The 25,088-nt window shown below is 55.1% G+C and overlaps 2 protein-coding genes across 2 annotated transcripts; one reads left to right on the top strand and one right to left on the bottom strand.

Moving 5' to 3' along the window:
• The first annotated feature begins 3,822 nt into the window (after positions 1–3,822).
• TMEM160 (transmembrane protein 160) lies at positions 3,823–6,296 on the top strand. The gene is made up of 3 exons (XM_061388766.1): positions 3,823–4,063; positions 5,382–5,474; positions 5,957–6,296. The coding sequence occupies exons 1-3, from the start codon at positions 3,856–3,858 to the stop codon at positions 6,220–6,222; spliced, it is 567 nt and encodes a 188-aa protein (XP_061244750.1). The 5' UTR covers positions 3,823–3,855; the 3' UTR covers positions 6,223–6,296.
• A 114-nt stretch (positions 6,297–6,410) lies between these two features.
• On the bottom strand, positions 6,411–22,874 carry NPAS1 (neuronal PAS domain protein 1). The gene is made up of 11 exons (XM_061388765.1): positions 22,246–22,874; positions 21,538–21,773; positions 14,402–14,475; positions 14,040–14,129; positions 11,942–12,116; positions 10,442–10,557; positions 10,105–10,262; positions 9,317–9,423; positions 8,747–8,894; positions 7,628–7,722; positions 6,411–6,994 (listed from the first exon to the last, which is right to left on the bottom strand). The coding sequence occupies exons 1-11, from the start codon at positions 22,344–22,346 to the stop codon at positions 6,531–6,533; spliced, it is 1,764 nt and encodes a 587-aa protein (XP_061244749.1). The 5' UTR covers positions 22,347–22,874; the 3' UTR covers positions 6,411–6,530.
• Positions 22,875–25,088: the final 2,214 nt, after the last annotated feature.

Genomic DNA, 25,088 nt, shown 5'->3' with positions numbered 1-25,088 from the left:
GTGTGGATCACAATAAACTGTGGAAAATTCTGAAAGAGATGGGAATACCAGAGCACCTGATCTGCCTCTTGAGAAATTTGTATTCAGGTCAGGAAGCAACATGGAACAACAGACTGGTTCCAAATAGGAAAAGGAGTTCGTCAAGGCTGTATATTGTCACCCTGTTTATTTAACTTATATGCAGAGTACATCATGAGAAACGCTGGACTGGAAGAAACACAAGCTGGAATCAAGATTGCCGGGAGAAATATCACTAACCTCAGATATGCAGATGACACCACCCTTATGGCAGAAAGTGAAGAGGAACTAAAAAGCCTCTTGATGAAAGTGAAAGTGGAGAGTGAAAAGTTGGCTTAAAGCTCAACATTCAGAAAATGAAGATCATGGCATCTGGTCCCACCACTTCATGGGAAATAGATGGGGAAACAGTGGAAACAGTGTCAGACTTTATTTTTCTGGGGTCCAAAATCACTGCAGATGGTGACTGCAGCCACGAAATTAAAAGACGCTTACTCCTTGGAAGGAAAGTTATGACCAACCTAGATAGCATGTTCAAAAGCAGAGACATTACTTTGCCAACAAAGGTTCGTCTAGTCAAGGCTATGGTTTTTCCTGTGGTCACGTATGGATGTGAGAGTTGGACTGTGAAGAAGGCTGAGCACCGAAGAATTGATGCTTTTGAATTGTGGTGTTGGAGAAGACTCTTGACAGTCCCTTGGACTGCAAGGAGATCCAACCAGTCCATTCTGAAGGAAATCAGCCCTGGGATTTCTTTGGAAGGAATGATGCTGAAGCTGAAACTCCAGTACTTTGGCCACCTCATGCAAAGAGTTGACTCATTGGAAAAGACTCTGATGCTGGGAAGGATTGGGGGCAGGAGGAGAAGGGGACGACAGAGGATGAGATGGCTGGATGGCATCACTGACTCGATGGACGTGAGTCTCAGTGAACTCCAGGAGTTGGTGATGGACAGGGAGGCCTGGCATGCTGCAATTCATGGGGTCGCAGAGTCGGACACGATTGAGCGACTGATCTGATCTGATCTGGGGAGAAGAGAAGCCAGACTTAAGCTTGCTCAGAGCAAAACAGAGGGTGAGGAATGAGCCATGAACACCTCATTGGACAAAATATTGAAATCTTGTTCAAGGACGACCTGAATAAATGGCTGATCTATGGGCTTCACAATATGCAGTTGTAATCCACCTCCACATTCTGAAATGGGCTGCCACCAAAGCTTATTCTTTACCTCTTGTTTATCTCTTTGGTTTATTGAATTCACTATTGTGTCCAGAGATGTTGGAACAGTCCCTGACATCTAATCAGTTCTTGATACAAATATATTCTTTTAAAACAAATCTTAGGGCTTCCCTGGTAGCTTGGGGGTAAAGAATCCACCTGCCAATGCAGGGGACATGGGTTTGATCCCACATGCTGCGGAGCAACTAAAACCAGGAGCCACAACTACTGAGCCTGTGCTCTAGAGCCTGGGAGCTGCAACTGCTGAGCCCACGTGCCCTAAGTTTGTGCTCGGCAACAAGAGAAGCCACCACAATGAGAAGCTTGAGCACCACAACTCAAGAAAAAGCCCGAGGAGCAGCAAAGACCCGGCACAGCCAAAAATAAATAAGTACAATTATTTTATTAAAAAATTTTAAGAGAATTCCCGGTGGTCCAGTGGTTAGGACTCTGCCGAGGAGGGTCCAGGTTCAATCCCTGGTCCAGGAACTAAATTCCTATAAGCCAAGTGATGCAGCAAAAAAAAAATATATATATATATATTTTTTTTTTTTAATGGAGCTATAATTGACATAGAATACTGTATGAGATTGTATTGTAACTATGATAATTTGACACACAGTGATCTGTACATACAATTACACATTGCAGTGTGATTACTACCACTATCTTGGAGCACCTCCATCGCATTATGTAATTATCATTTCTTTTCTTGTGGTGAATAAAAATATTAATATATTCACTGTAAAAGGCCACCAGTGCCTGGTCCCACCCTCCAATCCACAGGTCCTGGTGGCATGGCTCCAGAGTGGGGCTGGAGTATTAATGTTTGTCTTAACAAAGTTCCTGGACGATTCGTATTAGAACCACTGATCTAATCACAAGTGCAGAGGCCACTGGCCAGCTCTGTCTCTTTAAAAAGGATTTGTTTTCTCTTCTCTGACCCTTTCTGGTATTTAATTTCTCCCCCTCTCACAATCTGCCTAAACCATCTCACCAGCCAAGAATGTGAATAATGTGTTTCAAATATTTTCAGTTCCCATTTAAGCCCATTTAATGCTTGTTCACTGCCAGCAGGCAGACTATCTTTTAGACTATCAGCCTATTTGAACTCCCTCCCCAAGTTTAACCCCCAATCTGCCTCTCCCTCCATAAAATCCAAGCTCTTCCCAGTGGGAGATGAAGGAGCAGAGGGCAAGAGGGGCCTGGCCCAGCAGGTCGTGTAGTCATGGTTTTAGTAGGGGGGCAATGGAAAGCTGTGGAAGGTCTTCCCCTTCATGGGAGGGTTTAAGCTGGAAGAGACATCACTAGATGCTCATTTAAAACATCTGGGGAATTCCCGGGTGGTCTAGTGGTTAAGACTCCCTGCTTCCAATGCAGCAGGCATGAGTTCAGTCCCTGATTGGGGAACTAAGATCCCACATGTGTGATGAGGGGAAAAAAAGGAATCCTACAGAAGTGAGTTAACTGGGTCGTTCAGGCTTGGGGTCTCCCATGACCTTGGGCTGGGGCCAGGATCACCCAAAGATTTGATGGGGGCTGGAGGGTTCACTTCCAATTAAGTTCAATCGTGTGGCTGGCATGCTGTTGCTGGATGTTTGCAGGGAGCCTCAGTTCCTCTCCACGTGAGCCTCTCCGCAAAGCTGCTTGAGTATCCTCGAAATGCAGTAGCTGGTTTCCCACAGAAAAGGTGATTAGAGAGAACAAGGTGGAAGTCATAAAGGACCTAAAAGATCCAGTCTTGGAAGTCACACTGTCACCTCCACAGTATTCAACTGGTCACACAGACCAGCCCTGATGTGATGTGGGGAGTGACTGTATACAAAATGTGAAGATCATTGGGGTCATCTATTCTTTTAAATTTACTTGGCTGCAAGAGGTCCTAATTGTGGCAGGTGGGATCTCAACCTGCGTTGAGGGATCGAACCTGCGTCCCCTGCATTGCAACGCGGATTCTTAACCACTAGATCCCCACGGAGGTAGTGTGTGTTTCTTTTCATTAGATGCACTTTGTAACCTGCATCTTGTGTTCAAAATAAATAATATTTTTAAATTAAAAAAATTATGCCGTGAGAAAATATTCAGTGCCACTGGTCAGTGTTCATTATTGACTGTTACCTGAAAAAAATTAAGTTGTCTAACGGCAATCTTTTACAGCCGTCTAGAAAAAAGACGGGATAGGAATACAACAAAATATTACCAGTAACCGCTCATTGGTGGGATCAGTGATGAGTTTTACTTTCTCCTTTGGAGTCTTCGAGATTTTGCAAACGTTCTACATTAAGTACCACGAGTTTTGATTTTTTGGCCGTTAGAATTGTTATTAATAAAAACTACAAGTCCCGAAAGACATTGCGCCTCCAGCTTCTGAAGACAGGCCTTCCCTCGATGCAATGAACGCTGGGATTCGCAGTCCATCCCCGAAGCAAGGTGGGACGCACAATACCGGCACAGATGACAGAGGAGGGATCACCACCATTTCGACCAGTGAACAGTGCGTACTGGTCCTGAGTGGCGCGTGGACAACCAATAGATAGGCGGCTAAGCCTGAGTGACGTGTACTTCAGCCTACGGGCGGCCCATGGGGCGGGGCGGGGCTCGGCGGCCGTAGTGCGAACCATGGGAGGCGGCTGGTGGTGGGCTCGAGCCGCCCGCCTTGCCCGACTCCGCTTCCGGGGGGCGCTGCTGCCGCCTCCGCGGCCCCGGAGCGGGGGCGCTCGGGGGTCCTTTGCCCCTGGCCATGGCCCCCGCGCTGGGGCTTCGCCGCCGCCCGTGTCCGAGCTGGACCGCGCAGACGCCTGGCTCCTCCGGAAGGCGCATGAGACAGGTCTGGGGCTGGAGCTGGGGTCAGCCTGGATGGGAGACGGGGTTCCGCCTAGCCAACCTGCCCGCGCGCACGAGTGGAGGATGGGGGTGGGATTTCTGCTGGAAACGGGGCTCGAGCTTAGAAGGGAGAAGGGCTTCCGTGTAAGCGCAGGGAAGCGGCTGGCCGTAGGAGCGCAGTCTGTGCGCACAGGAGAAGGGCTTGCGGATGGGACGGTGGGTCTGGTTTATGGGTTGCAGTAGAAATTGGAGAGGTTGGTCGGGCCAGGACAGGGAGGCTTATCCAACTGCGCTGTCTAGATGGGAGAGGCTTCCAAAGAGGGCTACGGGCGGGGGAGTTGAATGCAAGAGGGGGCCTGGTTGGAGGGACCAGTTAGGGTTAGGGGACCACTCTGCATAAGGCGGGAGCGTAGAGCCCCACAGAAGAGGAGGGAAGTTCCGGATTGGAAGAGGGAACAACCAATAGAAGAAAACCTCTCGACTGATTGGAGGGCGTGGTGCCCTTGGCTTAGGGGGCGGGGCTTCATGTGGGCCTTGGAGGTCCTGATTGGAGAGGAGGTCAAGGTACAGGATGGGACAGGGGTTGGGGGGATTGTAACCCGACCAGTCCCGCTAGTGGCATACCAGGGACTTGAATGGATGTGAATGACATCGAGGAGGAGCATACCCACCAGCAGTGAGGTTTCAGAAAGCTGAAGGGGAGGCTGGAGAGAGGCCTGGGAAAGAGGGGGGGGGTGGGTAACAATTTGTTGGGATGTGAGAAAGAAGTGGGGCGGGGCGAGCCCATGGGGGATACACGTGTGGCAACGACGTTGACCCACATGGCCTCATGGGATCTTCCTGTCTTGATTTGTTGTTCAGTCGCTCAATCATGTCTGACTCTTTGCGACCCCATGGGACTGCCAGCGGGCCAGGCTTCCCTGTCCACCATCTCCCCAAGCTTGCTCAAACTCATGTCCATTGAGTCGGTGATACCATCCAACCATCTCGTCCTCTGTCACCCCCTTCTCTTCCTGCCCTCAATGTTTCCCAGCATCAGGTCCTCAGATTCAGGTTCTGAATTTTGATCCTAGATCCTCCTCAACTCATGTCTTGCATCTTTGGTGTTGCAAAGTTTGGGGTGGGGAGGGACTTGGAGATGGAGACGTGAGAGGGTTTGGGGCAGATAGACTTTGGTAGGTGGGCCGCCTGGACAAGGTTGGGATTTAGGGCCGCACAGGGTGTAGGATGAAGAGGCACCCCTCGGTTGGACTATCCGGACTGGGGGGTTGAGGGCAGGGTTTGGGCTGATGCTGACTTTTCTGCCCTGCCGCCACCCCCAGCCTTCCTCTCGTGGTTCCGCAATGGCCTCCTGGCATCGGGCATCGGGGTCATCTCCTTCATGCAGAGCGACATGGGCCGGGAGGCTGCCTATGGTGAGTGTAGACCCCCTGCACCCTGAAAGTTAGACTCTGTCCTGCCCCACTCAGTCATCCCCCCATAGTAAATGAACCCCTCCTGCTTCCCCCACCAGAAGTGCCTCCTTCATTTGTGAGTGTCCTCCTCCCCACCTCATCCCTACCTCATTGGCACCGGACCCACCAGATGGGGTGGCTCAGGGCAGGGCTGTGGGTCCGTGCCCTTTCCAATTTGACTTCTCAGCAAAGATGTGGGTCCCTGTCTCAGCCCCTCATGCTGCCCCGACTCCCATCTTATCTTTGCTCTCAGACAGGCCTCCCCCCTCCAAGCCCTAGCCACCCCTTCTGATTCCCTCTCATGTCCCCAACCTTGGCTCTGTACTACCCCTCACCCTGCCCTTGAGTGCGCCCCATCCCCTTTCTAATGCCACCAGGGCCCCAACCCCCCTGGGTCCCCAGGATCAGGCTCCCTGACCCCGGTCCCCCTCTCTGTCCCACAGGCTTCTTCCTGCTGGGCGGCCTATGCGTGGTGTGGGGTGGCGCCTCCTACGTGGTGGGCCTGGCGGCACTGCGGGGGCCCATGCAGCTCTCGGTGGGGGGCGCGGCCGCGGGCGTGGGGGCCGTGCTGGCTGCCGGCCTGCTCTGGGCTTGTGCTGTTGGCCTCTACATGGGCCAGCTGGAGCTGGATGTAGAACTGGTACCCGAGGATGACGGAACCACCGCGGCCGAAGGGCCTGATGAGGCAGGCCGGCCTCCACCTGAGTGAGCCACGGGGAATCGGCCGGGCGCTGGCCAGCCTGGCCCGGAGGACCAGGACATTAAAACCTGACCCTTCCCGCATTCCAGATTCCGAGTGGTGGTTTCTTTGGTGGGGATGCTGAGCCAAGGGGGAGGGGAGGGGATGGGCAAGGGGGGCACGTGGAGATAATTAAGGAGGAAGGAGAGAAGAGGAACTCCGTGGCCACAGAGCGGGAGCAGGTGTTTAATTCACAGGGGCTGAGAGCCCTGCCCCCTGTCCCCTTGGGGTCCCCACCCGTCCTCCCTGTCCGGCCACGTGGAGGGCTGTCTGAGTCCTCAGTCCCCCTTCCGCTGCACCCTGGTGCCCAGGGCCCCCGGGTAGGGCAGGCCCAGGGCGGGGTAGAAGGCCTCTGGGAGGGCGGGGCCCGGGCCCAGCCTCTGCAGGTGTGGGTACGTCAGGCCCAGCTCAGCAGGGCCGTAGCGGATGGTGCCTGGCGCGCACAAGCCCCGCAGGACTGGGGGCAGGAAGCCGGTGTGCAGGAGGGAAGGCGGGGGGTCCCCAGGAGGCGCCAGGCTCCACGGCCCCACCAAATCCTGCTTCAGGGCCCCCGCCCGGATAACGGACGTGAACTCGGGCCTCGTTGGGGCCAGATGGCCCGACGGCTCCTCGTCCTCACTGTCTTCTGGGTCTTCTTTCTCCCCAGGGGCGGGCTCCACTTTGATAGGTTTGCCTCGGGGCTGGGGGGCCTCGTCCTCCTCCGGGGGGGCGGCCTGCTTTCCTTCCACTGGAGGCTGTGGCTCTGCAAGAGGAAGATTTGGAAGGGTGCTGTCCTACTCATCCCCAGCCCTCAGCCTTCCCATCTGTAGAATGGGGCCACGTTCCATGGTCCTCCGCTGGGGTGGTTTTGTCCCTTCAGGGACAGTTGGCCAAGTCTGGAGGCATTTTTGGTCGTCACAGCTGGGGAGAAGGATGCGCCTGGATCCGAGGGGGTGGATGTCAGGGATGCAGCTAAATACCATACAGTGTGGCAGGCTGGCCCCCACCACAAAGTGTGACCAGGCCCCAGAGGTCAGAGGCTCCGGTCTGGACCCAGGCCATCCAACGGGACTTCCTGTGAGGATGAACGTGTTCCATATCTGCACTGGCCACCTATGGCTACTGAGCTCTTCAAATGTAGGGAGTACGACTAAGGAAATGGAACTGAAACTAGTTATGATTATTCTGTGCCACACCGTACGGCCTGTGGGGTTCACCAAGCGAGTATTAAACCCAGGCTCGTGGCAGTGAGAGCCGAGAGTCCTAACTCCTAGATCTCCAGGGAACTCCTGAGTTTGAACTGTACTTTTACTGTAAATAGCCTCCACACTGGACAGCACAGGTCCCAGAGGCTGCTCAGGGCCTCCCAGGGGCTGGGCTGGGAGGTGGGGCTCACCTGTGGGCTCTGGCTCCGGGCTGGATGCATCCTCACGGGCCACACTGGCTGGAAGCTGGAAGGCATCCAGAGGTGTCTGCTCCCCCTCAGCTTGGCTGGGAAAAAACATGAAATTGGGAGCTAGGGGCCCAGGCCACCCAGCCTCTGGGGAAGGGAGCCTTCCTCCTGCCCACCAGTCTTTTTAGTAGACTTCCCCTCCCCCTCTGAGAGCAGGCACCTCCCCCCACTGCAGTGACTGGGGACCCCCCCGCCCCCGCCACCGGAGGCACTTAGGCCTCATCATTGGATCCCAGACTCCAAGTTGGTGTCTAGACCAGCTTGGCTCTGTCTCCTGAGGCCAAACCTCTGCAGGATGTCACCCTAAGTATCCCCTTGGGCACCGCATGCTCATCTGACCTCAGCATCCTCCTTCCAAACCTGCTGCTCCTCCCAGAGACCCAGTCCCAGGCCCCGCAAAGCCAGAGATGGCCTGGTGGCTGCCACCCCCTCCACCCGTGCTGCCTGGCATCTCCCTGTCCCTAGGCTTCCAGCCCGTCTTGTCCCACAGACAGACCTCCATCTTCATGGCAGCCAGAGGGTCCTTTCACAAAGCCGATTTAACTGTGACTGCCTCCAGCTCTAAACCCTCTCACAGTTCCCCAGTGCCCCACCACCATCCTCAGCTTCGTTTCTGGGGACTCTACTCCAGCCCAGAGCGCTCGCTCCCTTTGGTTCCTCAGCTGGGTCAGCCGGGACTCTGAGCTTTGTCTGTGCTCGGCCCGGAATGTCCTCCCCACCTCTAGTTTCTTTCCATCAGTTGTTCTGTCCCTCTCCTGGATATTGCCTGCCATGGCCCCCCAGTGCCCCAGAATCCACCTAGGCCTGAGGCCACTTGGCATCTGTGTTTCTCCCTAGAAGAGACCATCACTTCCTCTCTGCCTCCTGCAAGGAAGGTCTCTTCTCCTCCAGGCCTTCACTCTCACTGGACTCCATTCCCCTTCATGTTTTTACCACCTCACCCCCCTAGACTTGTCTAGCAACCCTCCCTGAGAGCTCCCACCCAAAGGTGGGAAGAGCTGGCAGAATCTTCTGGAAGGAGTTCTGAGCTCCTCATGGGGAGAGGGGGTGGGCAACCCTCACCTGAGCACATAGCTGACCCAGAGCACATGGCGCTCTCCAGGGCTCTTCCCACTCACAGCCACGGTGGCCACGGACTGCAGCCACACGAAGCCCCCGGCACGCTGAAGCCAACGGTAGTAACCGGTCATCACTTGGCCCTTGTCCAGCACTGGGCCCAGCCCAGGGACCAGGAGAGACCGGAAGGGATGGGGTGGGGTGGGATGGACAGAGAGAGACAGGTGGACAGGGAGACGGGCAGAGAGGGGGCGGGTGATAGGGAAACAGGAAGGGTGAGATGGTGGGGAAAAGAGAAAGGCAGAGCATGGAGAGGGAGACAGAGAGAACCCAAGTCAGAAAGACTGAGAGGGAATCTGGCATCGAGGCCCCTGGAGTTTGAAGGCTGGGTCAGAGAGACCCCAGTCCCCATAAATCCCACCCCCCGCCCAATTCCTGAGACTTTGCTCAGGGACGACTCCCTTGCTGCTCGTCCTGTGATGAGCTGGCAGCAGGAGAGACCATGGTCAGCCTCAAAGAAGGACTTCCAGGGAGCAGGGTGGTGGGGTGCTCAGGTCTAGGGTGAGGGGTTCTCACGGTCCAGGTGGCTTTGGCGGATCCTGGTTGCATCCTGTCCATGGACAAACTGGTAGCAGCTGCGGCCCACTAGCTCCGAGGGCCCCAGGTCCATGTGGTCACTGACCCTGAGGGCAGGACCAACAGAGAGGTGGGGAGAAGGGGTCCGCGACCATGGGATGGGGAGAAGGGGGCAGGGTTGGTTCTGGAGTCACTCAGCGCCCAAACCCTGGCTCTGGAGTACTCTGGGCTTCAGTTTTTCCCCCTTAAAATGGGCGGGAAAATATTTAAAATAATAGTGTACCCTTCTAGGGCGGCTATGGGCATTTGAGCAGATGGCATTCGTGGGTGTGGGGTGGCCCCGGGCACTCCGGAGACCCCTGAATTGTGGAAACAATTTCGCTATTTATTGATAATTTCCCCCCCACTGCCTTGTGCGGGAAACAAAGTGGATAAGAGATGAGAGACCAGTGACGCAGAAAGAAAGAGGATCAAGAACAGCTGAGCTCTGCAGGAGGGTTCCGCGAACCGAGGACCTGGCCTGGGAACAGGACACGGTCCCGCCTCCATCCCAGAAGCCCCGCCCCAAGGCCCCGTGTCGTCCTCATAGGCCCCACCTCCATCCCTGTAGGCCCCGCCCCATCCCCGCAGGTCCCGCCTTCACTCCTCTTATAGGCGGTCCTCCGCCGCTTTCTCGCCTCCCGCGTCTCCCCAGGGCCGCAGCCTCCTGACCCCTGGCCTCTTTGACTCCCCGCCCCCCCCCCTCCCGTGCGCCCCCATCGGCCCACCTCTGACCCCAACCCCGGTACCTGCTCTCACAAGCAAGGATGGTGAGACCCAGGCTGAGTCGGAAGACGATCATGTGTCCGTGCAGCGGCAGCTCAGCCAGTGGAGCTGGCGGCAACGTGTGGCCGAGGGCCACGAGGCCCAGGGCACGGGCCCGAAGGCGGCCGGTCACGTGGATGACCTGTGTCGGGGGCGGGGGCAAGGCGGGGCCCTTGGGCGCGGGGACCACAACCTGGCCACAGAGCCTGGCTCTGACCGTCGTCCCCAGGCCCTGGGGCCCCCGGGAAATAGCTGGCAGGAACACAGGGTTGGGGAGGGGACACGGGAGACAGACGCTGGGCGCGGAGAGCTCACACCCACCTTGTACCCCGAGGCCTTGACATGCAGCCCTCTCTTGGTGAGGGTGGATTTCATGCGGATGAAGAAGGAGCGCTCCTGGACCCGGGAGGACCGGGATACCTCGGTGGGACTGGCCTCTGGGGCGGAAGGAAGGTTATGGGGTCCGGAAGCGGACACACACAGGCTTCCCCAGCCCTCTGCAGACAGAGGGTCATGACCACAATCACTCTGACACACCTGATGGTTCTACAAGCCTGCTGACACCTTAGAGTAAGCTCCCCTCCTTCTCACCGGCACCTCTTTCTAAAGCTCAGATCTGACCCTATACCTCTGCTCTGAACCTGCCATAGCTCCCTAGTACCCTTGGGAGAAAGCCCAGCTATTCACCATGGCCTAAGTCTGGCAAGCACTACCTTCTAATGACATCATTTCTAGCCACAACCTCCAGGTCTCAGTTCAGACATCTCCGCCTCCAGGAAGTCCTCCCTGACCCCCAGGCTGGGTCAGCTGCCCCTCTGGGGTCTCTCCTACCCCAGCCCTGCCCACTCTGGGCCATCACTGCCTGGGGACAGTTCAGTCTCCTCCACTGGACTGTGAGCCTCGGGAGGGTGGGGCTGGGGCTCTAGCCACCGCTGTGTCTCCAACCCTACCCAACAAAGGGCTGAGCACAGACTGGGGGCTCCGGCTATCGGAACAAATAAGCCTCACAAATACAGATTATTCTATAAACCCTGTGAAGCAGTCTTATAAATAGGCTTACACCCAAATAACCCTGTCTGGGCCTCAAACTCAGGTGTAAATATAATCACGCTTGCCAACAAGTCCCACATGTGTCACAAACATCTCCCAAGCTTGCAAACACTGCTGATAGTTGACGGGATTTTCCTTTAAAGCAAACCCCATACAAGAAAAGCCTATTTATGAGAAAGACAACCTCAGTCCCCCAATATCCTAGAGCTAAAAGGAACTTGCAGTGTAGTCTCCAACAACCTCCCTCCCCAACACGGAGTGGAATTTTCCACTGGAGAGAAGGGTTAGAAGCGCAGACCCTGAAGTCAGACAAACCTGGGCCAGAGTCCAGCTCGACCACTTACATCTGTGTGACCTGGGACACTTAACCTCTCTGTGCCCCAGGTTCCTCCTTTGTAACATGGAGATCATCAGTTTCTGCTTAGTGAGTTTGTGGTTGGGATTTAATAAAATTATGTCCTTAAGAGCAGGGCACGTGTAAATGTCCAATAAGCACGCGTTGTAAATAATAACCCACAAGCACCCGCCTCCACTCTGCAGTCAGAGGGGGTCTTTCTAAAGCTCCAGTCTTGGGGATTCAGGCATCTTTAGGGAGCTTAGGTAATTTTAGGGAGCCACGTCTTACTCCTTCAATTTAGATTCTGACTCATTCTACAAAAACTTGCTTTGCCACAACTCTTAACAAGAGTGTTTTTGTTTAAAGAAGACATATTTGGAGACATTGTACCCAGTGTCCCTCAGGCCTCTTTTTTGGGGGGCCCTGGGAATTACCGATCTCAGGCGTATCCGCAAGCGAAGAGGAAGATGAGGAGGAGGAGGAAGAGGAGGGGACGGAAGGTGGGGTTGGGGGTCCGGGGGTCGGGGCCCGCAGCCCCAGTTGCTCCAGCACCTCGGAGTGGTCCCCAGGATGGATGTAGTCGAAGACGCTGCTGCCCGTCAGCTCCACCTGCCGGCGAAGGAGGGGGCGTGCAGGGGACCGGTGAGGGGAGCGCCGTCGCTAGCCCGCCTTATAAGCAGGTGTGTCTCATGCCAGTCTTGTGTTTTCATTAGAAAAATAAAAATTACTTAAACTTTGTAAAAGGAGAATATAAACTTAGGCTCTTCCCGTGCCCTCTCACTTCAAACCCGGAGATTATTAAGGATTTTCTGCCCCTACCTCCAGTATGAAGAAGCTGGGGGGAGGGGACTTCCCCTGTTGTCCGGTAGCTAAGACTGCGCTCCCAATGCGGGGGCCCAGATTCGTTCCCTGGTCAGGGAACTAGAGCCCAGGTGCCACGACTAAGACCCAGTGCAACCAAATAAAATAAAAGAAGCTGAGGGGAGGGGGTTGGAACGGGGGTGTCATAGCCTCTGTTTACCCAGTTCCTGCTTACTCACTCTCACCCCCATACGGCAAACAACTGCGCCCTGAAATGACTCACAGGATGTCCCAGCAGAAATGGAAATCGACACAAGCAGTGGAATGGCTGTCAAACTCTTTAAAGTGTTAGAACCTTTTAATTAGATTTTTACATTCAGTTCAACCCGCAGATTTCTCGCAGCGGTCCCCTCATCTCCACGCGGTCCCTGAGCCGGCAGCCATCTTCTCCCTGTGTGCTCCTCCCCAGAGTCCTCCCTGGCTTTCTTCCCTTCAGTCCTCACACACATACCCCTCCATAAGGTACTCCTCGGACCATGGCCCTCCTCTGCTCAGAAACCTCCCATGCTCCCACCGCCCCTAGGTTTGGGGGTCGCATGCTTCCCTCTATTCTCATTAAGCACCCCCCACGCCACACACACACAAGCTTCCAGCCTTCCCTCTACTCTTATCCTTCCCTTCCTCTTGTCCATATTCCCCATTCAAGGTCTTTCTCTTCCAGGAACCTCCCTCCAACAACTCACTGAAGAGCTGCTCACAAAAGCCAAAAACCAATGCACTGAATTTTCTAAATTTGCCATTTGTCAAAATCTCTGTAAAAATGCTAAAAGTTGGCAGCAATTTGTATTGATTGGATTGGCAAGACCTAAGATGCCACAAGGAGCCAGGACTCCGGGGATGGGGCTTTGGGCTTCTCTTTGCCCTCCTTTCCCTCTCAGACACCAGCTTCAGGAGCTGGAGCAGAAACAGTGGGTTGAAATCAAGGCAAAATGCAAACCAGTCAACTCAGATGCCCCCAAAAATCCTCCAAGCTGGCAAAACCTGAGTCCTCCCAATACGAATGGCTGAAATCCTTTACAAGTGTCAAGAATAGGGCTTCCCTCGTGGCTCAGTGGTAAAGAATCTGCCTGCCAATGCAGGAGACTCAGGTTCGATCCCTGGTCCAAGAAGATCCCACATGCTGCAAAACAGGTAAGCCTGTACACCACAACCTGTGCTAATAACCACAGGTTCACCACAACTATTGAGCCCAGGCTCTACAGCCTGAGGATCACAACAACTGAGCTCCACACAACCTAGACCCTCTGCTCCACAACAAGGGAAGCAATCGCCAGGAGAAGCCCATGCAGCACTGCTAGAGTAAGTAAGCCCCGCTCTCCACAACCAGGGGAGAGCCCAGACATGAAGAGCCAGCACGGCCAAAAACAATAAGTAAATAAAGTTATTTGTTAAAAGTGTTAAGAAGAAACACGTTTTGGTAAATATCAGTACATTTGGTGACCACTCACAGGCAAACTTACCTTTCTGCTGATTGGCTTTCTTCAAATCAACCTATTACTTTAAAAATCCTCCTCTGCATTTGGTGTCATGTTTTGTCCCAAGGAACACACTTTGGGACCCTAGGAGCCCATCCTTTTTTTTCATGCTGGTTTGGTGAGGCCAAGAGAGAGGAGGGCGGGCAAGGGAGACGGCAGCTGAGCTGGGCCAGGCAGCCTGCTGCAGGCCCCTTACCTGTGAGAGACCCAGATAAATGGAGACTGTCTCTGAGATGTAGAGGAACTTCCCTTCCTGGTTCAAGGCAAATACGAAGCCGTCCAGGGACTAGAGTGGGGAGAGAGGGGGGCGGTTTTGTGGGTAGAGGAGGACACGGCATCTATAAGAGGTTCTGAAATCTGGATCTCTGCTTGCGATGGGTTAATCCGGGGTAAAGAGTTTCAGTGGCCCTAGGGAGGAGGAGGAAGAAAGGGGAGCCCCAGCAGCCTGCCTCCCAGTTCTGGGGCTCCCCCCAGGCTGAGGCTGGAGAGAAGAGTGCCTTTCTCCCAAGTCTGCCACCCGGTGGCAGCAAGGAGCAGCAGGCGGGGGAGGGGCCTCACCTGCAGGATGTGTCCGCCCAGGTGCTGCTCAAAGACTTCGGAGACCAGCGCCACGGGACCCCTGCGGCCTGGGGCTGGGGGGAGAGTGAGGGGTAAGGCTAGAGCCTACTGGTTTGACCCCTGACCTCTGGGAAGACCCCCAGGGAAGCAGGCTACATATCTCCCTCTCTCGTCCCCAGTCATGAGGCACTGGGGGGCCTTGTCAGGGAGAGACCCAGGGTGTGAGAAGGGACAGACTGAGACACACAGAGACAGAGAGACACCAGGAGATACAGAAAGGGATTCATTCATTCATCCATTCAGTCCTCCAGCAAATGCCCTGAGCATCTGCCCTTCACTGGGCAGTGCTAGAGACAGAGTGGGTGGTGACCAGGACACCCATCCCTGCCCTCACAGGGTACCCAGTCAGGGCAGATATCAATGAGCAGGAAACTAACAAATACAGAACTATCATTTGTGACCAGTGCTAGGGAGAATTGAATAGGTGGCATGAAATAAAGAAAAATGGGGTAGGGCCTGTTGAAGGAGGGGCCTTTGAGCTCAGACCTGAAGGATGAGAATGCAGCAGAAAGGAACCAGAGAAAAAGAGACAGAGAGATAGGGACATAGAGAGACACTGAGAGACAAAGATACAAATAGATGGACAGAGATACAAAGGAATAGAGAAAGAGATAAGGACGTTACAACTCAACAACAAAAGGATGAGGAGTCCAGTTAAAAAATGGGCCAAGTCAGGAAACACAAACAGGGGCTCTGTATCAACCTAGAGGGGTGGGATGGGAAGTGAGATGGGAGGGAGGTTCAAAAGGGAGGGGATATATCTACACCTATAGCTGATTCATGTTGAGGTTTGACAGAAAACAACAAAATTCTGTAAAGCAATTATCCTTTAATAATTAAAATTTTAAAAATGGGCCAAAGAGGAATTCCCTGGTAGTCCAGTGGTTTGGACTCAGCGCTTTCACTGCTGAGGGTGTGGGTTTGATGCCTGGTCAGGGAACTAAGATCTCGCAAGCTGCACAGCACAGCCAAAATCAAAATCGGGCAAAGGATTTGAATAGATGGTAATCCAAAGATGATACACAAACGGCCGATAAGCACATGAAAAGATGTTCAACATCATTAGTCATTAGCAAAATGCAAATGAAAACCACAATGAGAGACCATTTCACACCCACTAGGATGGCTAGAATTTAAAAAAAGAAAAAGAAAAGAAGTGTTGGCGAGGATGTGGGGAAATCGGAAGCCCTGTGTGTTGCTGGTGGGGATGGGAAACGATACTGCCAGTCTGGAAAAATAGTTTGGTGATTCCTCAATAAGTTAAATATAGAATTACTATTTGTTGTTTAGTTGCTCAGTCGTTTCAGTCTTTTGCGACCCCGGACTGTAGCCCTCCAGGCTCCTCTGTCCATGGGATTCCCCAGGCAAGAATATTGGAGTGGGTTGCCCTTTTCTTCCCCAAAGAATGACCGTATAACCCAGAGATTGCACTCCTGGGTACATATCCCAAAGAACGGAAAACAGGTGCTCAAACAAATACTTGGACGTGAATGTTCATAGCAGCATTATTCCTAATAGCCAAAAGGTGGAAACAGCGCAAATGTCTACTAACTGCTGAATGAATAAGTAAAACGTGCTAAATTCATACAGTGGAATGTCATTCCGCCATAAAAACAAATGGAGTCCCGATCCACGCTGTAACAGAAAGCAACTTTGAGAACCATTATGCTGAGTGAAAGCAACCGAACACATGAGGCTACATAGTGTAGGATTCCATTTATATGAAACACCCAGCACAGGCATATCCAGGGACAAGAAGCTGATTAGTGGCCACCAGGGGCTGGAGGGAGGGGCGGGAGAAGCTGGGAGAGACTGTGAACCGCACAGGGCTTTAGGAGAGTGATGAGCATGAACCAGATAGACGCGCTGGCTGCACGCTGTACAATGGTGAATGTCATGTTACATACATTTTACCCCAATAAAATTTTTAAAAGAGAGAGAGAGTGATATATAGACACAGAAATTGAGATAAAGATAGACAAAGACAGAGAGATGTGATGAGATGGAAGGACAGGGACTTCCCCCGAGGTCTGGTGGATAAGACTTCCCATGTCCAATGCAGGCAGCATGGGTTTGATCCTTGGTTGGGGAGCTAGGATCCCGCAGGCCACCATCAGTACAGAACATTTTAAAAATAAAAATAAAGAGACGGAGAGACGGAGGGAAAGAAATGCACAGAGAGACATACGGGGAAAGTGGCAGGAAGACACAGGTGGTGAAGGAGACGGAGGCAGAGACACAGGCCGTCCATCCCCCCAAGAGTCAAGAGCAGAGGGCTCCAGACATCCAGGCTGGACCTTGCAGAGAACGACTCCCCAAGGGGCCTGTGCCCAGATCGGGGAGTCAGTGGCCTCAAGGGTCCCCAAGCACCCGGCTCCTGCTGGCCTGAGGATCCAGGTCTGGGGTCAGTCACTGTTGCCCCCTGTCTGTGTGCCCAGGGACCAGTGCCTTCACTTCTCTGGGCCTCAGTTTCTTCCTCTGTCAAATGGGTTTGCTAAGAGGACTGGCTGATCCGTTAGGGGATGTTGAGCATTCATTTCGCCTAGGGAACAGAGAGGGCCTACCAGGGGCGGGCACGCAGCAGGTGCTCCCGAAACAACCTGGGATCAGTATTAATAGCCTGATTACTATTGTGATTTCCAGACCATCAAAACACCAGGCGGCGGAACGCCACCCCCCTCCCCCCCAGTCAGGACGCAGCCCCCAAGCTCCACCCCAGCTTGGCCACGCCTCCTCCCTCAAGGAGCGACCCCCGACACCCTCACGGCTGTTCACACCCTTTTCCCACCCCCCCGCCCCCCGCCTGGAGTTCCAGGGACAATAACTGAGGGGTGGTGGTGATGATGGGGACCCCTCCCCCGAGATGCAGCAGGAACCAGCCGGGTGACAGGCGGGAACAATGCTGGCTGCTAATTGTCGCAATTTTCCCCTGTCATTTTTGCTAATTCCTTCATTTTCCCTCTCACAGGATCAGCCCAGGTCAGACTGAACGGCTGCAATTAACAGCGTTAATGGGCACGTCGGGATGGGGGTGCGTGTAGTGGGGAGGGCTCAGCCACTCGCTCTTCCCCTATCCTGTCCCCTGGGTCTCTCCCCATCCCTGACTGAGGGGTCTTTGAGGGGTCTTATGGCTCCTAGCCCCATCCCGCCCCAAGTCCACCGACTCCCCGCTTCCTCCTTCTCCCCCCGCCTCCCCCGTCTCTCCCAGAAATACCTCAACCCCTGTCCCTCCCAGATCTGCTCCTCGTTCACGTCCAAACCCCAGCCATCATTCACTCTTTCAACAAACATTTGCTGCGTTTCCTATCAAGTCAGCCTCCCCTGGAATAAAACTGCCCCAGTTGTCATCTTCCCTCCAAACCAGAGGGGGCGCTGAGGGGCCGAGGGGAGAAGCTAAGGCCTCACCCGGGGGTCCCGCCCCCACCGCCCATCCTCAACTGCCCTGAGGGCTTTGCTGTCCTAGACTAGGGGGGATAAAGGGCTGGGACTTCAGGAACTTGTAGCAGTCTGGGAGAAGGAGCCCCGCTGCCTTCATCAGAGTGCCTTGCTCCTGGAAGCAAGCCTGAGGGGCTGGAGCAGGTGCATTCCTGCCTGTACTTTCCTTGGCTGCATCTGTGAAATGGGTCTAGGGCTGGAGCTGGGCGGGCTCATGCATGCACACGGCACAGCCAGCTGCTGCTGCTGCTCACTCAGTCGTGTCCCACTCTTGACCTCATGGACTGTAGTCTGCCAGGCTCCTCTGTCCATGGAATTTTCCCAGAAAGAATACTGGAGTGTGTTGCCATTTGCTTCTTCAAGGGATCTTCCCAATCCAGGGATCGAACTCGTGTCTCTTGTGTCTCCTGTATTAGCAGGTAGATTTTTCACCGCTGCACCACACGGGAAGCCCCCACCCAGCTCCATAGCTGCCCAGCAAATATTTAGTGGTCCCTCACTGCGTGCAGGGTCTATTCTAGGCTCAGCAAACACGGTGTTGTAGGGGAGAAACACAACAAACAAGAGAAGTGACTCCCTGGTGGGCCAGTAACTAAGACCCCGAGCTCCCAGTGCAGGGGGCCTGGGTTCTATCCCTGGTCAAGGAACTAGATCCCACATGCTGCAGCTAAAAACTGGCACAGCCAAATAAATTAACAAATATTTTAAAAAATTAAATAAACAAGAGAAATAAGAAATATGTAATAGCAGGTAACAATAAGTATTATGTAAAGAAAAAAGACAGAAAAGGGAGAAAGGGAGACAGGAAGTGCTGGGAGCAGGGGGTTGTAATTTTTTGTTTATTTGGCTTCACCGGGTCTTAGTTGTGGCATGTGGGCTTTTGTTGCAGCATGTGGGATCTGGTTCCCTGACCAGGGATTGAACCCAGGCCCCCTGCAATGGGAGTGCAGACTCTTAGCCACTGGACCACTAAGGAAGTCCCTTTTATTTTTAATAGTGTGGTTGGGGAAAGCCTGACTGAAAAGCCCACATTCTAAGGGAATGCGGGTTCCTGGTGGAAGCATAGCAGGTGCAAAGGCCCTGGGGTGGGAGCAGGCTTCTCTGAACAGCAAGGCGGCCAACGTGGGGCAAGGGCTTGAAGTCATTAGAGAGGTAGAAATGTGACATTAGGGAGGTAGAGGGCAGGGGACCAGGTTTGTAGCTCACCTCCTGGGGCAGGAACTTTGTCCTGTTCTCTGCGATGTCCCCAGCCCCTAGAACACTGCCTGGCACAGTTGAATCAATGACAGTGAATGACTGATAGGAGATCAAAGATGTCTTCTCTTCAGACTCAGAGCCCCTAGGCTAGACTTCAACATTCGTGATCCCATTTTACAGATGGTAGTGAGAGGCCCAGAGAGAGGCCAAGCCCAGCAACCCAGAACCCATCCCTGGAGACCCACACATATGCCTAGTATGGTGATAGAGAAGGTGGGTGTCAGAGCCAGGCTACTTGAGTTTGAATCTCATCTGGGTCCCTTGTTGACTGTGTGACCTTGGGCAAACAGCATCACCTCTCTGGGTCTAAGTTTTCCAGTTCTATAAAATAGGGATTGAAACACTGCCTCCCTCTGAAGATTTCTAAGAGAATTAAGCAAGTGAATTTGGATTCAGTGCTCAACCCAGTGTCTGCGGCGTATATTATTACTAGTATTTTTGAGGAGAACGTGGGAGTCCCCCCTCCTTTAGAGAGCCTACATTGTGCTTTTCTCTGGCAACTAAGTCACTGGCCTCGGTTTCCCCATCTGAACTGTTGAAGCAGGTTCTTGGCCTCTTGCTGAAGACCCCGGGAGAACAGATGCCCCCATTTCTTAATTTTGGGGGGAGTCCACGCAGCTCCTCCCCGGCACACTGTCCTGCCCCACCTTCCCACCTACAGGCAAGGGGGTTGCTAAGGTCGGTGGTCTGCCCCCTCGAATGACCCATCCCGGCAAGCGGGGAAGGGGGAGTCCGGACGCCGGCGGGGCTCTCAGCGTCTCCCCCTCCCTTTCTCTCCCCGGGGCTTGGGGACAATAGACAAGATGTTTATCCCCCGCCGGCGCACATGTTGTTCGCGGTAATGACAGTAATCAGCGGCGCTAATGCCGCATTCTCTCCGCGCCAGTCAATTCGCCTAATTACCGCCTGGGAAGCCGGATTATTTAAATTTAAATGGTGATTTATTGCGAACTTAATCAATGCTATTTTCTCTCCCCCACCCTCCCCCCAGACCAGGGCAGGAGGGGAATTGGGGCCCCTCCAACCCCACCCTAAGGACAATCCATCTTGGGGTGGGGTGGGGGGCGCAGTTGCCTAGGGTGCCCTGTCCCTGTTACCTGAGACCTCTGAAGAACACGATTCGCACACTTCTAGTAGTAAGAGTAAAGCAATAAAACATAAAATAGAAGTAATAACAATAACGTAACACTCTGTGTAATGAAGTCTGAATAATAATGAAAGTAGATATCTATCTATATATATGTGTGTTTTACATGTTCTATATTTTAACATATTATAGATTGCATTTCCTTATCATGTCTTGGGGAGTAGGATGTCAGCCTGTCCAGGGCAGGGACTTTTTATCCAGTTTGTTTCCGGCTGGGTCCAGAGAGCTCAGAACAGTAGCAGGCACACAGCAGATGCTCAATAAACCTGCAGGTGCCCATTGATAAAGGTTTCCCTGGTGGCTCAGCAGTAAAAAAAAAAAAAAAAAAAAATCCGCCTGCCAATGTAGGAGACGCAGTTCGATCTCTGTCTGGGTCGGGAATATCCCCTGGAGAAGGAAATGGCAACCGACTCCAGTATTCTTGCCTGGAGAATTCTATGGACAGAGGGAGCCTGGTGGGCTACAGTCCATGGGGTCGCAAAGAGTCAGACGCGACTGAGTGACTAAACACCAGCCACTGATAACAGTAAGTGCTACACACTGGCTGTTTACTCTGAACCAGGTGTGTTTACGGTCTTTATTACCTGGTAGACCTTTTTCTCTTCTCAGCCCTGGGGAGGGAAGGGGCTTCATCATGATTTCCATTTCACAAATGAGGCACAGTGAGGTGAGGCGACCTGCCCGGGTGTCACAATGCTGGGAAATGGCCAAGCGGGGACAGGGACCTCTGCTTACTGAAGCTCGCCATCTTACCTGCCGTGTTATTCTGTCCCCCTCCCGCAACCCAGGCTGGGAATTCAGACGCCAGAGTCCTTGTGTTCCCTCTGGGGTCCCTCCGGTATGAGTGTGGGGTGTTTCTTGCTCATTAGCTGATGGGAGGCCCGGGCTGGGTCCTCTCTGTCCCACTCATGCAGCTGCGGGTCTCCTTTGTGAGAATCATGAATCATTTCCTCTAATAAAAATAATAGCCCTTACTAGTGGCATGACCCCTGGTATGGCCAGGGCAGAATTCATGAAACCGTCCCTACCTGGTGAGCCCATTTTACAGATGAATAAACTGAGGCCTGGACAGCAGAAGCCGTCTGATAGCAAAACACACAAAAGGTTTGACTCCAAATTCTGTACTCCTTTCCTTTAGGGTGGAGGAACCTGGCCACAGCTAGCACGCAGCTCAGACCCCGAGTCCCCTGCCCCGGGGGAGCGCGCCAGGACCCCGCCCCCGCGCATGCGCACTCACCTAGGCCCGCCGGCGGCCCCGAAGACCGCAGCCCCCAGGGCGGCGCCCCGAGCGCGGCAAAGCGGCGCAGGCGGAGGTAGGTGACGCTGAGGCGCACGATGGACGCCTTGTCCAGCTGGCTGGAGATGGCTCCGGGCAGAGGGAGTAGCTTGGCCAGCTCGAAGAACTCCAGGTTCTCCTTTCCGCGCCGCGAGCGCGCAGCGTTACGGGACTTCTCCTTGCGCTGCGCCTGCAGGCTGGGCGGGCGGCGCGGAGGGACCGTCAGCGGGGCCCGGGGACTCCGGGATCGGGGGCGGGGGCCTCGAGAACGAGGGGAACGGGACGTTGGAAGTGGGTTCAACACTCTGGAGGTCGGGACAGAGCCTGAGAGTGACTTCTCTGCCCAGCCGTTGGGCAGGACTTGGGGGTGTAAATGCTGGCGGGGAGGAGGAAGGAGAGGGGAGCGGTAAGAATGTTGGGTAGGAGTCCCGAAAAAGGGGGCTAGGAACCGAACGCCCAGTGTACGGTGAGTTGCAGAACCTCGGTAGAACAACTCCGGGTGAGAAAGTCTAGCCCGAGGGGGCGGGGCGGAAGGTGAGTGTGAATTCTCTTCGGATCCCGCCTTGGGGCGGGGCCACGGCCCGAGGGGCGGGGCGAAGGTGAATGTGAATCCTTGTCGGATCCCGCCTTGGGGCGGGGCCACGGCCCGAGGGGCAGGGCTTTGCTCACCAGGGTCCCGGCGGGGCCTTGACCACGAACCCCGGCAGAAAGTCCCAAGGGACGCTGCCGCCGCGACCTCCCCCGCCACCGCTGGGGTAAGGAGCCGCCATCTCCGCGGGGACCCGCTCAGGCGGGCTCAGAGCGGCCTGCGGGACTCGAGAGCCGCGTCTCCTGCAGCGGGAAGGAGCGGGAGGCAATGCTCAGCGCCGAGGGGGCGCGTGGGACACCTGGTAGGCAAACCAAGGTCCGCGGGGTGGGGTGCAGGGTCCCGGCGAGGAGCTGCGCGGGAGGCGGCCTCAGTTTCTCCTACCCGGAGGCCAGGCTACACAGCCCGCAGCTCTCACCGTGCTGGGCTCCGGGCGAAGCTCACTCAGGGTGAGGACGTGCCCCGCCGCCGCCTCCCCCGCGCCGCCCGCCAGCGCGCCCGCCTCACGCCCGCGCCGGGCCGGCTCCCGCATACCAATAGGCGCACGCGGCGCGCATACGGATCCGACCGGCCCGCGCGCTGCGTGCCAAGCATGCCCAAGCCGGGCGGGGGGCGGGCGCCTCGCCGGGGCCCAGGCGAGACCGGCTCCAGCCCCCAGAGCCCTCTACCCCGGGGACCTGCTCCCACCACAAGCCCATCCCGGGAGTCTGGTTTTCGCATCTGCGGTACGCCTATTTCCCAGGCTCGGTTAAAGAGATAGGGGCGGGGGGGACAGAAACTAGGGACCCCACCCGATGCTCTCCCCAGGGACCACCCCTCAACCCCTGGGGGTGATGCCACGTGTCTAGGCCGCCAAATCTCCGCAACCACAACTTCCTCCCTGAAGACCCCTGATGCAGCGGCCAGCTCCTCAGCCCCAGGTAGCCCTCAGGATGGATCCAGAATTCTGAGCCCAGGTGTCCTGGTATTCAGATTCCCCAGAACCGGAAACATGTTTAATTAGGTCTTCATTCCTCCAGGGCTAGGCATTCAGGGTCCAGCCCCGCTCCCCACATCCACGCCACCCCCAAGCCTCCCCAGCCAGGTCCCCCAATGCCCTAGATCTTGGCGTTCAAATCCCCCAGCCCCCTATTTCTCCAGGACCCAATCTCCGTGCGCCCGAGACAGGCATTCCGATGCCCTAGCCCCCAGGACACTGGAGTCCGGGTCCCCTTCACCTCCAGGACTCAGGAGTTCCTGTCCTCTCATACCTGCCCCCTGGCATCCCCTACCTGCAAGACCCACCGCCTCGTTACCTGACCGCGAGGGCAGGCTCCGGGCGCGGCGTGGGGCCGGCCGGGCGGCGCAGAGGAGCGGCCCCATAGACCCCGGGGCGGGCCGGGCTCGGCGGGGCGCGCGGGCTGTGGCGCTAGGCTCTCCGCGCCCGCCGAGGCCTCGCAGACTTGGATGCGTGGAGACAGCGCCGGCGGGCGGGGGTGGGGCCTGCTGGAGCCCCGCCCACGGAGTCTCCGCCCTTCGGTCCTGCCCAGCGTCAGCCACTCTGCTCTTTTCCACGGTTGTTGTTCAGTGGCTTCGTCGTGTCCGACTGTTTGCGACCCCATGGACCGCAGCACGCCAGGCCTCCCTGTTCCTCACCATCTCCCGGAGTTTGCTCAAACTCATGTCCATTGAGTCGATGAGGCCATCCAACCATCTGGTCTTCTGTCTTCCTCTTCTGCCTTCAATCTTTCCCAGCATCAGGGTCTTTTCCAATGAGTCGGCTCTTCGCATCAGGTGGCCAAAGTATTGGAGCTTCAGCCTCAGTCTCAGTCCTTCCAATGAATATTCAGGTAGAGGGTTCCAAGCAAGGGAGTCCTGGGCTGCTCAGATGTCTGAGCCCCCTTAGCCCACGAGAACAGGAACCTCGAAGTTGGCTTCCCCACCTCAAGAGGGGAACACCGGAGTCCAGGCTCTATCTCTATATACCCCACTGGAAGAAACTATCACCCCATTTTCCCTAAAAGTACTCAGCATCCAGCAGCTCCTCAGGACAAGGAGGGCACCCTGCACCCGTCTCCAGTAGGGGTGGAGACCCAGACGTCAACGTCCCCTCTAGGGACACAAATCCAGGTGTTAGAGACCCTTTTCCAGGAGAGAACTTAAGAATGTCAGCGAGGCCATCTGGACAAGAAGGGGACCTTGGTCTCAACAACCGTCCCCCCCCCCCCCCTACCCCCACCTTATAAGACCAGGATTTGACATCTAGACCTCCCAGGGACTGGGACACAGGTGTCCGAGGAACTTCAGAGATCAGGATCCTGGGGTCTTAGTTCCACCACTGCTCCCACGGGAACCCTAATATTGGAGCTTCCCATTAGACCATAAATGGGAACTAAGGGATTATAGTACCTCCTGTAGAGGTCTGGAGACCCAGGTGACCGAGCCAGTTCTTTTCCACTCTGGTAGAAAATACAAAACCTCTCCCTCCCAAGCCCCTTCAGCAGCCTGGCGTGGGGGTTTCCAGGCGCTTAAGTGCTCCTAGGGGGCTTCCCAGGTGACTCAGTGGTAAAGAACCCGCCTGCCAATGCAGGAGACATGAGAGACTCGGGTTCAATCCCGGGGTTGGGAAGATCCTCTGGAGGAGAGTATGGCAACCCACTCCAGTATTCTTGCCTGGAGGATCCCATGGACAGAGGAGCCTGGCTGGCTATAGTCCATGCGGTCAAAAAGAGTGGACACAACTGAACATGTGAGCATGAAGCGCTCCTAGGAGACCACAGTGCAACTAACGAAGCTGGGCCGGGAGTCTCAGGAGAGGCGAGTGGGCAGGGCTGGCAGAGAGCTAGGGTCTTCCTCAGGTTGGACGGAGGAACCAAGGCATACACCTCTGCACCCTCATGTGCACAGGCTGATAGGGACACTCTGTTTTTAAAAAATTATTTTTAAT

This window comes from Bos javanicus, chromosome 18, assembly GCF_032452875.1.
Source record: "Bos javanicus breed banteng chromosome 18, ARS-OSU_banteng_1.0, whole genome shotgun sequence".
NCBI classification, from domain to species: Eukaryota; Metazoa; Chordata; class Mammalia; order Artiodactyla; family Bovidae; genus Bos; species Bos javanicus.
The sequence above is the reverse complement of the archived record's forward strand: the minus strand, read 5'-3'. Positions and strand labels throughout refer to the sequence as shown.

Excerpts from the sequence above, each read along its gene's own strand:
- NPAS1 (XM_061388765.1), bottom strand. The coding sequence starts at position 22,346 with ATGGCGGCTCCTTACCCCAGCGGTGGCGGGGGAGGTCGCGGCGGCAGC. Across the intron at positions 14,476-21,537 it reads GGGGCCGCCGGCGGGCCTAG|CCCCAGGCCGCAGGGGTCCC; the intron begins GTGAGTGCGCAT and ends CTCTCCCCCCAG. Across the intron at positions 10,558-11,941 it reads TGCGGATACGCCTGAGATCG|AGGCCAGTCCCACCGAGGTA; the intron begins GTAATTCCCAGG and ends CTTCCGCCCCAG.
- TMEM160 (XM_061388766.1), top strand. The coding sequence starts at position 3,856 with ATGGGAGGCGGCTGGTGGTGGGCTCGAGCCGCCCGCCTTGCCCGACTC. Across the intron at positions 4,064-5,381 it reads CCGGAAGGCGCATGAGACAG|CCTTCCTCTCGTGGTTCCGC; the intron begins GTCTGGGGCTGG and ends CGCCACCCCCAG. Across the intron at positions 5,475-5,956 it reads GGGCCGGGAGGCTGCCTATG|GCTTCTTCCTGCTGGGCGGC; the intron begins GTGAGTGTAGAC and ends TCTGTCCCACAG.